This window comes from Lithobates pipiens, unplaced genomic scaffold, assembly GCF_037356315.1.
Source record: "Lithobates pipiens isolate NorthernLeopardFrog02 unplaced genomic scaffold, aLitPip1_a1.2 Scaffold_25, whole genome shotgun sequence".
NCBI classification, from domain to species: domain Eukaryota; kingdom Metazoa; phylum Chordata; class Amphibia; order Anura; family Ranidae; genus Lithobates; species Lithobates pipiens.
This window is the reverse complement of record NW_027507787.1, coordinates 17,565,761-17,579,008: the sequence shown is the minus strand read 5'-3', so window position 1 is coordinate 17,579,008 and position 13,248 is coordinate 17,565,761. Positions and strand designations below refer to the sequence as shown.

The following is a 13,248-nucleotide window of genomic DNA, read 5'->3' as shown; positions in this document are numbered from 1 at the left end:
GGGTCCGGTCACCTCTTCTCGTTGTGCAGCGTTTTCTGACACACTTTTTCCTTCCCACAGACTTCCCACTGAGGTGCCTTGATACAGCACTCTGGGAACAGCCTATTCGTTCAGAAATTTCTTTCTGTGTCTTACCCTCTTGCTTGAGGGTGTTAATGATGGCCTTCTGGACAGCAGTCAGGTCGGCAGTCTTACCCATGATTGCGGTTTTGAGTAATGAACCAGGCTGGGAGTTTTTAAAAGCCTCAGGAATCTTTTGCAGGTGTTTAGAGTTAATTAGTTGATTCAGATGATTAGGTTAATAGCTTGTTTAGAGAACCTTTTCATGATATGCTAATTTTTTGAGATAGGAATTTTGGGTTTTCATGAGCTGTATGCCAAAATCATCAATATTAAAACAAGAAAAGGCTTGAACTACTTCAGTTGTGTGTAATGAATCTAAAATATATGAAAGTCTAATGTTTATCAGTACATTACAGAAAATAATGAACTTTATCACAATATGCTAATTTTTTGAGAAGGACCTGTATATATATATATATATATATATATATATATATATATACACACAGTATATTATAACAGTAATATCCATTAAGTAAATAATATATAAATATACAGTAAATGTCCTAGATATAGCACAAAAATTATAAGTATAAAATCAACACTATGCACAATAACTATAGAATAGATGCTAGCACAATATTGCGGGACAACAACATACATTTATTAAGGTGCAGCGCTAAACTAAATAAGCGCTCACATTCAATTATAAATCAATCTTTAAATTAAGAGCAGCTATTTCAGCAGGAATTCACAAGAGGTATTTAGATGAAGTAAAAACACTGTGGTAGAACTAAGTGCTCCAAAAGGGATGAAGAGACCACCACCAGCACCAGATTACACTACATCTTACCATCTCCTGAGCAGATCTGCTCTGTGACTAATCCGCCTCTACAGGTATGACTCCTGAACATCTCCTCCATGGACTCAATACCATAAAGCGACAAAAGGAACACTTCTCTTGGTGTAGAAATCCCATCCCAGTTTATTAGTTAAAAGGTATAACAATCACATTTCAAATGTATAAAAATCATATGTCTACAAGTAGCTCTGACTTTCCCAACCAGCAAGATGGCCGCCGCATCTTGATGCGTGATGACTTCACACGTCTCCAATGCCACCCTATGCGTTTCATCAGCAAACACGCTGTCAAGGGCGTGGTTTGACGAGTGACATCGCACTATATATACAGGACCGGAAACCAGCCCCACATTACAGGCATAACCCCTCCAGTGGCAGAATGGTACGTGGATAAATCTGCAAAAACAAATAAACTTGGTTGGGATTTATACACTATGAGAAGTGTTTCTTTTGTCTCTTCATGGTATTGATGAGTCTATGGAGTAGACATGCGGGAGTCCTAGAGGCGGATTATTCACACCGCAGATCTGCTTAGTGCTATTTATTGTGCATTTGACCTTTGTTATGAGGTTCTATGGTGGATGGTAAAAGGCAGTGTAATCGGGTGCTGGTGGTCTCTTCATCCCTTTTGGAGAACTTCGTTCTACTGCTTCATCTAAACACCTCCTGTGGATTCCTGCTGAAATAGACTTAATTTAATGATGATTTACAATTAGATGTGAGCACTTATGTTTAGCACTGCATCTTGATTACCTTTATAGCACAAAAATTGTTTACTTTATTGTCTCAGATAAAATACCACTAAAAACATAAAATGTGGATGTGTAGTCTACCCTGTATATAAAAAGATATACAGTATATAATATAGTATTGACAAATATATATTTCATCGAAATCCCAGAAAATACATCACATATGTATCGTTGTGCAAACCACTCAGCATAGCTTCATATTAGACTGTGGACATTTTCCAATCTGTATATTGACACGCTACCTGTGGCTGCCGTCTGGTTATTATGGAAGCGCCAGCACAATGTGACCCATACATTGAATGGTTTTATACACTCTTTGGTGCACTATTATAGGCATGTGCATTGCCCAGCCCTGTGTTCTTAGTGGGCTATTTTCTTAGTGGCTGCTTACACACAGTACATTTTTACTGTGTCTGGTGAAATATATTGTGTATTTTGTGTTACTGTGAAATAACAGCTTAAAATGGAACTATACTGCATCTGAACAAAGCAAACTCCCCCATCTATCAGAGTCTCCTTGCTTTTCTTGGTTGAGAAATCATAATGAAAATCACCCCCTTGCATTTCTGGCTGTTGGCATCCAGGAGAAGGGCAGCTGATTCATGTAGCATTTACTTGGAATCCATCTGCCCTTAGCTCATGCATGCAGGCAGGAGGGTGTGCTAAGCTGAGATAACCCCTCCTCATCTACTGAGTAACTTAAAGTGGTTGTATACCCCACTATAATAATGCTTACCTGTAGGTAAAATGAATATCTCCTAAACCTGTACGGTTTAGAACAAGTAATAATGATATAATTTACTAATGCTAGCAGCATAAGGATTAAAAATAGTCAATGCTGATTGAAAGAGTGAAGTTCTGCTGTAAGAAGATCATAATTAGTCTCTTCATGTGTGCACAGTTTAATTATAAGTGGACATTTATTTAAGCCAGCCATACATTAGTAGAATTTTGTAGGAACATTCCTACAGAAATTCTCATCAGCGAATCCTGATGCCCCATACACACGATCGGACATTGATCCATGGATTTTTTCCGACGTATGTTAGCTGAAACTTGTCTTGCATACACACAGTCACACAAAGTTGGTCAGAAATTGCGAACGTCAAGAACGCAGTGACATACAACACATAGGACAAGCCGAGAAAAATTAAGTTCAATAGCCAGTGCTGCTCTTCTGCTTGATTCCGAGCATGCGTGGTACTTTGTGCGTCAGAATTGTATACACACATCGGAATTTCCGACAACGGATTTTGTTGTCGGAAAATTTAAGAACCAGATCTCAAATTTTGTGCGATGGAAATTCCGATGGAAAATGTTCGATGGAGCCTACACGCGGTCGGAATTTACGGAAAAAAAAAACTCCCATCGAAACATTTTCCATTGGAAAATCCGACAGTGTGTACGGGACATTATGCCCCATACACACGATCGGACATTCCGACAACAAAATCCATGGGATTTTTACCGACGGATGTTGGCTGAAACTTGCATACAAACAGTCACACAAAGTTGGTCAGAAATTGCAAACGTCAAGAACGCAGTGATGTACAACACGTACGACGAGCAGAGAAAAAGGAAGTTCAATAGCCAGTGCTGCTCTTCTGCTTGATACCAAGCATGCGTCAGAATTGTATACACACGATCGGAATTTCCGACAACGGATTTTGTTGTCGGAAGATTTGAGAACCAGATCTCAAATTTTGTACGATGGAAATTCCGATGGAAAATGTCCAATGAAGCCTACACACAATCGGAATTTCCGACAAAAAGATCCCAGCGAACATTTTCCGTTGGAAAATCCAACCGTGTGTACGGGGCATAACAGTCAAATAATTTTGTTTGAATGCCCTTTAAATTTCATCCAAATCTGAAATTTGAATGTAATGCTAGACCTTTTAAACAGGTTTCATGATAATGTGTACTATTATTCGTACAATTGTTTTCCAAATGAAAACCCCATTCACAGTTAGATTTTTGTTGGCTTGAAAAATATTTTACATCATGTTCTTTACATTTTTTTGTGATTTAACCCAATTAACCATAAGAAAATCAAAAGAAAATTACAAGAACTAGCGTATGGCCAGTTTTGGTCTTAGATTGCGGGTCGTGGGTTCAGCCTTTGGAACGTTGGAGATGCTTGTAAATGCTTTGGAGATTACTGCATTAATTCAAGTGATAATTCTAACTCATGTAATAAAATGCACCTAATCATCCATCTCCCTGTTTGGCATTGACATCCAAACAAACATCTGCCTTTATGCCTATTGTGGCGGTTGTACAAATATTTTGCATTAGATAGCAGGGACCACACACTCATTGCTGGGGTGTTAATAACCATATGAAATGCAATGTATAGATCTTGAAACAACATGCTAATATATCTTAGTCCAGCATTATTGTTTTTTTGAGTGGTGGCTTGCACAGCATATACTGTATATATTGAATGTATTTGCAGGGATTTGTATAATAAATATTTTTGTAATATGATGTATATGTTTATATATAAAGTACAGAATATAATCCAGGTCCATAGGGAATCATATTTCAAATGTTTAGTGCTTTATATGAGATAATAAAGTAAACTATTTTTGTGCTATATCTGGGTCGTGTATATTTATGTATTATCTACATAATAGGTATTATGTCTGGTTCATTTTTGGGTTGAGACATGCAATTTACATTAGGAGTGTAGTGAAAGTGAATGTATATTTGGTCTATGCAAATGGGGCAAAAAAAGAATGTTATTAGGCTGTAGCCTGTGCAAGTTAAAGTCAAAAACACTGAATTTGGCCACCAGATGATGCTAAACTACATATGAAACGCCTATGATACTTAGCACCATCTAGTGGCCAAATTGGTATTTTCTATTTTAAATCAATGAAAAATATTTGATCATCACAGGAATTAACCTAATATCATTCTTTTTTGCCCCATTTGCACAGAACAAATGTACATTTACTTTTACTAGTTGAATTTTTAGTGCACCCCTAGGTGTATCTGAGGCATTTTTTCCAAATCCTGATCATTTTGTTTAATACAACTCCCATCAATTCCAATAGCACAGATTGTTTCTACCTCTAGATAGATAGAAAGAGAGAGAAGGAGAAAAAGAGAGAGAGAGAGAGATAGGAAGTGTTTGATGCATAGTTAAGGAACCATGCAATTTCTTCAGTTTATATTAGTTGAAACAATAACACATAGCTGTTCATCATTTACAGTTGGTTGCTATAGTTTGCACATTTGCCTGGATACAGTTATTACAACACACAGCATTTCTCCAGACAATTTTCAAATGAAAGAGAGAATTATAGGATTTGTCAACGCTGGGGCTGTCATCTGAAGCCCTAAAACCTAATATACACAAGCTTGGTCAAGATCAGTGACACAAAAAGAAGAAAAGAACAGCCTCAGCCAATACCACTCCAGCCATTACCCCCCCCCCCCCCACCCCTCCAGCCAAGCCTGTATACTGTATATACAGTATCTCACAAAAGTGAGTATACACCTCACATTTTTGCAAACATTTTATTATATCTTTTCATGTGACAACACTGAAGAAATTACACTTTGCTACAATGTAAAGTAGTGAGTGTACAGCTTGTATAACAGTGTACATTTACCATCCCCTCAAAATAACTCAACACACAGCCTTTAATGTCTAAACTGCTGGCAACAAAAGTGAGTACACCCCAAGTGAAAATGTCCAAATTGGGCCCAATTAGCCATTTTCCCTCCCCGGTGTCACATGACTCATTCGTGTTACAAGGTCTCAGGTGTGAATGGGGAGCAGGTGTGCTAAATTTCGCTCTCACTCTCTCATACAGAGCACTGGAAGTTCAACATGGCACCTCATGGCAAAGAACTCTCTGAGGATCTGAAAAAAAAATGGCTGCTCTACATATAGATGGCCTAGGCCATGGGTCTTTAAACTATGGCCCTCCAGTTGTTCAGGAACTACAATTCCCATCATGCCTAGTCATGTCTGTGAATGTCAGAGTTTTACAATGCCTCATGGGATGTGCAAAAATGTGAGGGGTATACTCACTTTTGTGAGATACTGTATTATTTACACAGGTTTTGGTTTATCTGCACTAAATTAGCCTCAGAACCTGTGTCAATAATATGTGTTCGGTTTTCAAGGGATGAGGTGGCAACCCGAGACAGGAATGGTGACTCCCATATTTCAATCCTAACAGGTTTATTGGAAAATGTATATGCCTGTTGCTCACATCATACATGGGTTTTTGCATAGTGGCATAAATTTACTCAGCGTTAATTAAAATAAGTTGAAGCTATTTACCTAACGAGTCCAACATCCTTTCCGTTCATGTCCACCATCTTTAATATAACCATGTCTTTGTCTGTGTTTGTTGGGTACCTGCATACAGAGGTATATTTAGTCATTTTGTCCACTGTAAGATGCACATTGACTCAGAAGTTCACAAAAGTCAACGCCAGAAATATCGGATTTTAATTTGCACTAAATAGTATGACATGAATCTGCAAAACAGTGCTAAATAATGTTTGCTAAGCTGGCCATATAGACGCAATTACAGTCCCATAGTTTCCCCCCATTTAACAAGTGACCACACTCCCGTTTAGTAATACAATAGACACACTCCTAAACCTTGTGGACAGCCTTCCCAGAAGAGTTGAAGCTGTTATAGCTGCAAAGGGTGGGCCAAATCAATACTGAACCCTACGAACTAGGACTGGGATGCCATTAAATTTCATGTGTTTGTAAAGGCAGGCGTACCAATACTTGTTTAGTGTTAACTGCAGGAGACTTAACTGCTGCACCACAGCTTCATAACTTTAGACTCTCCACTAGCTTGAAGTGCGCCTTTTAGGTTTGAAGTAAAGCTTGGCCATACATTATGTATAGCAATGAACCACCAAAATTTGCTTTGTGGGTGACCCTGTGTCGCCACTCTCCAGCCTGATAACCTTTAGCTGAAAAATTGGAAGCGCCAAACAGGAAATTGTTGGTATTCTGACAGCAGCTGGTGGCAGCTGTCAGGATACAAAAGACACAGTGGGAGATTCATCCATTCACCTTCTATTGCATGGATGGTGGAATGTTAGAATATTTTCGTTCAGCCCACAAGCTGAAAGTGGTTGTAAATCTCAGACATGAGAGATGAACAAAATATATCCCTCTATAGTGTGTACTTTTCTGGTAAAAATGCACACAGAAGGGTGCAAATGCCTAGTGCATTACTGTAAGTTTTATTAACCCAATAAACAAAATGCCAAATACATACTCAAAAAGGAAGAAAAAGTGCTGTATCATATTAGCATTATGGTTTCGATGAAGCATCAAATGACTTCACTCATGCATCACTATGTCAGCAAGGTGGCGCGTTTCAGGGGACGTACCCCCTTCTTCATTGCTTTCATAGATATATGGGCACCTCTATGGCTCTACCTCCAACTTGTCTAAATTAAGAGTACGAAGTGTCATTTCTGTTTGTTGCCTTGTTTCTCTGCTATCAGCATGAGTCACTTCTGACATGTTTTACTGACACCAAGAGAAAAAAGGTGATGGGGCGAGAGCTCCAGTAGACTGACAGCTTCAGCTCTGTTCCTGTGTGCTGCGTGAAGGGGGGGTGTCCCTTCCCTCCAATCAGCTCTCAGAGATCTCCTCAGTAAGCTGTGCAGAGTGTAACTTCAGCTCTCTGTCCTCTTTTTTCGGATAGCTCAGATAATCAATTCTGAACTTTGAACAGCTGTAGAGGAGAGAGGGCTGCAAATAAACAGGTACAACTTATTTAGGCAGATTTGTTTTGGATTTTTTAGGTTAGACTAGAGACCTCATAGTTTGCCCTTTAGTAAAATGCATGAAAACATAAAAAAGAAAAATTCTGCACACTGTAGATAGCATCCATAAACGTTCTGTAGTCCATAACATGGGACAAACAGCACTAGGATGCACAATAAAGTTAATGCGTTTCACACAAGGCGTGCTAAGCACGCCTTGTGTGAAATGCATTAACTGTATCGTACATCCACTAAGCGATTACGTCACAGATAGTATATAGATCAGCATCACACTTAGTATATAGATCATCACCACAGATAGTGGTGTCGAATCACGGCTGATCATGATGTAAACAGGAAGAAGCATTGATCAGCTTTTCCTTACTCGCGTCTCACAGACAGACGAGATTGTTTATCAGCACAGCCCCCCTCAGATGCCCACACTGGACCACTAGGGAAGCCACCAGGACCACCAGGGAAGCACCTAACATGTGGATGGCCAGGTACATCTCCCATGGCCATCCACATGTGCAAATTAATGTCCAACATATGCCAAATAGTGCCCACAAATGGGCACTGACTGGCACCTCTATGGCACAAATAAAATCAGTGATGCCCAGCAATGCCACCTATCAGTGCCCACCAGTGCCACCCATAAGTATCCATCAGTGCCACGCATAAGTACCCATTAGTGCTGCGTACGAGTGCCCATCAGTGCTGCCTATGAGTGCCCATCAGTGCCACCTATGAGTGCCCATCAGTGCCGCATATCAGTGCCACCTATCAGTACCTATCAGTGCCACCTATCAGTGCCCATCAGTGCCACCTCATCAGTGCCTCCTTATCAGTGCCTGTCAGTACAGCCATATCAGGGCCCGTCTTTGAAGAAAACTTACTTAGCTACAAAACATTTTAACAGAATCAAAGAAAAACTTTTTTTTTTCAAAATTTTCTGTCTTTTTTTATTTGTTGCGCAAAAAAATAATAATAAATCGCAGAGGTGATCAAATACCACCAAAAGAAAGCTCTATTGTGGGAACAAAATGATAAAAAATGTGTTTGTGTACAGTGTAGCATGACCGCGCAATTGTCATTCAATTTGCGACAGCGCCGAAAGCTGAAAATTGGCTTGGGCAGGAAGGTGTATAAGTGCCTGATATTGAAGTGGTTAAAGGACTTTTTTTTTTTTTTAAAGGGCCTTTTTATATATATTTTTTTCATGTCACCAGCTTTGGGCAGGGTGGCACCCTTGCCCTCCCTATGGATGGGCCGCCACTGCAATATAAGGTTTCTACTAGGGTGGCACCAATACTAGTATCGGCATCGGCCGATACAGAGTATTTGCACAAGTATTGGTAAATGCAACGATACCTGAAACTTATACTTTCAGGCAAAAGCAGCTGGCAATGTTTATTAACAACATTGCTCAGCCCTGAAACACTAAAATAAAAAAAATTAAAAATTGTATATTTGTTTCTTCATCTGTAGATCAAAGGGATGAACAAATTTTGCTCTGTTTAACCCCTTAATAACCCTTAATTTACTCTAATCAGCCTTAATTAACTGCATATTCTCCTCCATTTAATTATTATTTTCCTGCTTTTTTTCTTTTGTTCACATCTATTTTATAAACAATAAAAACATTATTTTTTTTTTTGCTTTGTTAGTAAATATTTTTACACATATATATTAACATATATTTACACATTTCACATTGAAAACACTCTAAATGAAAAAAAAAATCTATTTATTTAATTTGTAAATAACTTTTCAATGTTTTGTACTATTGCTGAAAGCTGAAGTTAAAACAAAACAGTTGCAGTAGGTATCGGTACTTGTACTCACTGTAAAAAAATGGTATCGGTGCATCCCTAGTTTCTATATCGCATACACATGTATACTAGGAAGGGTTCATTTAGACAGACAGGCATCAACTAACTTAACAGTATGCCTTTGGAGTTCTGGAGGAAACCAGAGTACTTAGAGGAAACCCACGCACAGGGAGAAAATGCAAACCCTATACAGGTAGTGTCCTGACCAGGATTTAAACGGATGATCCCAGTGCTACATGGCAGAAGTGATAACCACTAAGACACTGGGGGTTATTTACGAAAGACAAATCCACTTTGCACTACAAGTACAAACCGCACTTAAAATTGCACTTGGAAGTGCAGTCGCTGTAGATCCAAGGGGGACATGCAAGGAAACTACAGCATTTTAGCTTGCACATGATTGGATGATAAAATCAGCAGAGCTTCCCCTCATTTCAGATCTTCCCCTCAGATCTACAGTGACTGCACTTCCGAGCACACTTTCAGTGCAATTTCTGAAATTGTGGGGGAAAAAAGGAAAAAAAATCTTGATTTTGCAAAGAGTTGTGGGAAAAAATGACAACTTAAAAAAACTCATCATGCCTCTTACTAAATACCTTGGAATGTCTTCTTTCCAAAAAGGGGTCATTTGGGGGGTATTTGTACTTTTCTGGCATGTTAGGGTCTAAAGAATTGAAATAGGCCGTCAGTACTTCAGGTGTGATCAATTTTCAGATATTGGCACCATAGCTTGTGGACTCTATAACTTTCACAAAGACCAAATAATATCCCCCAATTTGTACTTATTTTTACCAAAGATATGTAGTGGTATAAATTCTGGCCAAAATGTTTGAAGAAAAATTACTAATCTGCTAAATTTTATAACAGAAACGAAGAAAAATTCATTTTTTCACCGAATTTTCGGTCTTTTTTCTTTTATAGCACAAAAAATTTAAAACTGAGAGGAGATTAATACCACCAAAAGAAAGCTCTATTTGTGTGAAAAAAAGGACAAAAATGTCATATGGGTACAGTGTTGCATGACTGAGTAATTGTCATTCAAAATGTGAGAGCACCAAAAGCTGAAAATTGGTCTGGTTATTAAGGGTGTTTAAGTGCCCAGTGGTCAAGTGGTTAAAATTGCCTCCTTTGGACAATAATTCTATCTATTTATGGATAGACATGTGCACTGTTGAAAAATGTGTTTGTTTTTGTTTTAGTTTTTTTTGTTTGTTTTGTTTTTCAGGTCATTCGTTATGATCGTAAGTCATAAATTTGTAAATTCAAAAATCAAACAATAAGAAAGAAAATTGGAAATAATGAAAACCGAAAATTTTAAATAATAACTAACTAATAACTATTAAAATTATAGGTGATGGAATTTCCTTTAAAATTTGGCTGTTAGTGAATGTAACGAATACGAATTTATTGTAAGTTACGAATTATCCAAAATAACGAATGCCGCATCTAAACAAATGAAACGGAACAAATTAATAATAAATAATAATAATGAAAAGTTTTTTATTATTATTGTTATTTATTATTGTTAATATGTTACACTCCATTCGTTTAGACACGGCATTTGTTATTTCGGATAATTCTCAACTTCGGATAAATTTGTATTCATTACGTTCACTTACAGCCAAATTTGAAAAGAAATTCCAATACCTATAATTTAATAGTTATTGATTATTTCTGTTTTTTGAATTTTCGGGTTTTTAGATTTCTGAATTTCCAAATTTATGAATTTTCGAATTTCCGAGTTTCTGAATTTCTGAATTTTGAAATTTACGAATTTTCAAATTTACGAATTTAGAAATTTACACATTTTTTAACTTACGAATATTTGGAAAAATTCCTTTGAAATTAATGAATTTGGAAAAATTCTTTAAAAAAAAAGTCTAGTTATGGACAGAGGAAAAAAATAGAAGAACTTGTCACTTTCAGATGTATTATATTCTTTGCTTCCTGGCTGCTTCTCCCCCTGACCACTAAATCACTGGCACGCACTCCCACATTCTCATTTTCCCATAACTCTGCAGTTTTTGAATAAAATCAAGAGGCAGCAGTAGAAATGACAAATAAAGCTCTATAATATTAAAGTTGAGCCCTGGGAAAAGTAAAAATTTTACCTTACAAGGGGGTTGCAACCGCATTGCAAGGGTAAAATGTTCCTTTATATCTAGGAGAATTGGAAAAGCATTTCTACTTACCTAATTCTCCACTTCAGCAGACTACTCCATGCTACTTGACCAGTAGTGCTTTTCCCATCCCCTAGACCTGCCCCCAAAGAAAAGGGAAAGTTTTTACTTTTCCTGGAGCTGGGCTTTAATAAAAGTATAATAATAGTTCCAGTAACCTGGCTTTTTAAATTGCCTTGACTATTGCTTCTAAAGCCAATAGGGTTGTTTTAATTAGAATGGGTCTGTCCAGTTACCTTTACAAGCCCCAAAACAAAATACTAGTTACCTTTACAGCTGTTGTTGCAGACCACAGAATTTCCTTTTGACTAGAAAACCAGAAAATGGATATTATGCCCCTTTATCATACAGTTCACCAACCATAATTCTTACTTATGTAATTATGTTTGAGTGCTATTTATATTTGCTCGGAAAAGTAATTTACCAGTTGGTTGAGCTTTTTGCATTTAAAAACTGTCAGCATTCCTATTTGCCACATTGAATGCTCCAAAAAATAATAATTTCTCAAGCTTGAGCATTTAGGAATGGTGTGAAAAAGGTATGGACAATCAATATCAATTAATTGACCAAAAGGATGGACAGTTCAAAAGGACTCAATGAGGTGACAATAATATTTCATTGCTTCTATGAACATCTCAAAAGGACAGTCACTTGACATGCCTATTGTACCTTATTCCTGATCTTTATCTCTTACACTATACCATTAAAGAGTGTCAACAAAAATATATAATTTTTTTTTAAATATATAAATGTATTCCCTTGTAGCTCTGTGTACAAATTTCAGAACTTCTTTTCAGAAATGTACAAAGCCTGAAAAAAAGATGTAAGTTATCCCTAAAGCTAACCATTAGCCAACCGCCGCACACAGATGTACATCGGCAGAATGGCACAGGCAGGCAAATGGGCGTACCTGTACATCCCTTTGAATTTGCCGTCTACTGGGCGCACTCTGTGTGTCCACGGGTCCCAAAAACTCGATGTTCGCCGGCAGCCCGCAATTGCGGTGAGTAAAGGCAGAACGGGGAGATTCCTATATAAACAAGGCATTTCCCTGTTTTGCCTAGCAACATAACAGAGATCCGCTACTCCCTGTCATCGGGAGCAGTGATCTCTGTCATGTTGTAGTGAACCCACCCCCCTACAGTTAGAACACCTCCCTAGGACACACTTAACCCCTTGATCGCCCCTTAGTGTGTAAACCCTTCCCTGCCAGTGTCATTTATACAATAATCTGTGGCTATTTGTAGCTCTGATTGCTGTATAAATGACATTGGTCCCAAAATAGTGTCAGAAGTGTCCGATGTGTCCACCATAATGTCGTAGTCCCGATAAAAAACGTAGATCTCCACCATTACTAGTAAAAAAAAAAAAAAAAAAAATGTATAAATCCCATAAATCTATCCCCTATTCCTAGACACTATAACTTTTTCACAAACCAATCAATATACACTTAGGGTCCTCTCACACGGGGCGGATCAGTGCTGATCCGCCCCGTGGATATCCTTTTCCTCAGCGGGGATCACTCCGTCAATCCCCGCTGAGCAGGGAGATGACAGGTCCATCTCTGTACACTGCACAGGGAGGGACCTGTCACAGCACCGCTCTCCCCTATGGGAGATTGGGTGATGACGGACCGCAGTGTCCGTCTTCACCCGATCCGATCCACAGACGGATGGAAAAATAGCTTTTTCCTCCGTCACACTTTTTCGGATCGGAGCGGGTCGGATGTCAGCGGACTTGTCACCGCTGACATCCGACGCTCCATAGAGCTCTATGGAGCATCCGTTCAGGTCCTCC

General features: G+C 38.3%; 1 protein-coding gene across 1 annotated transcript in view; it reads right to left on the bottom strand.

Annotated features, from left to right (window-relative positions):
* LOC143930134 (putative neutral ceramidase C) overlaps nucleotides 1–13,248 on the bottom strand; it is a 130,323-nt gene that overhangs the window by 67,525 nt on the left and 49,550 nt on the right. Inside the window, exon 7 of the mRNA XM_077454152.1 lies at nucleotides 5,980–6,057. Within this exon, the coding sequence (XP_077310278.1) occupies nucleotides 5,980–6,057 (78 nt within the window). The remainder of the gene's footprint in view (nucleotides 1–5,979; nucleotides 6,058–13,248) is intronic.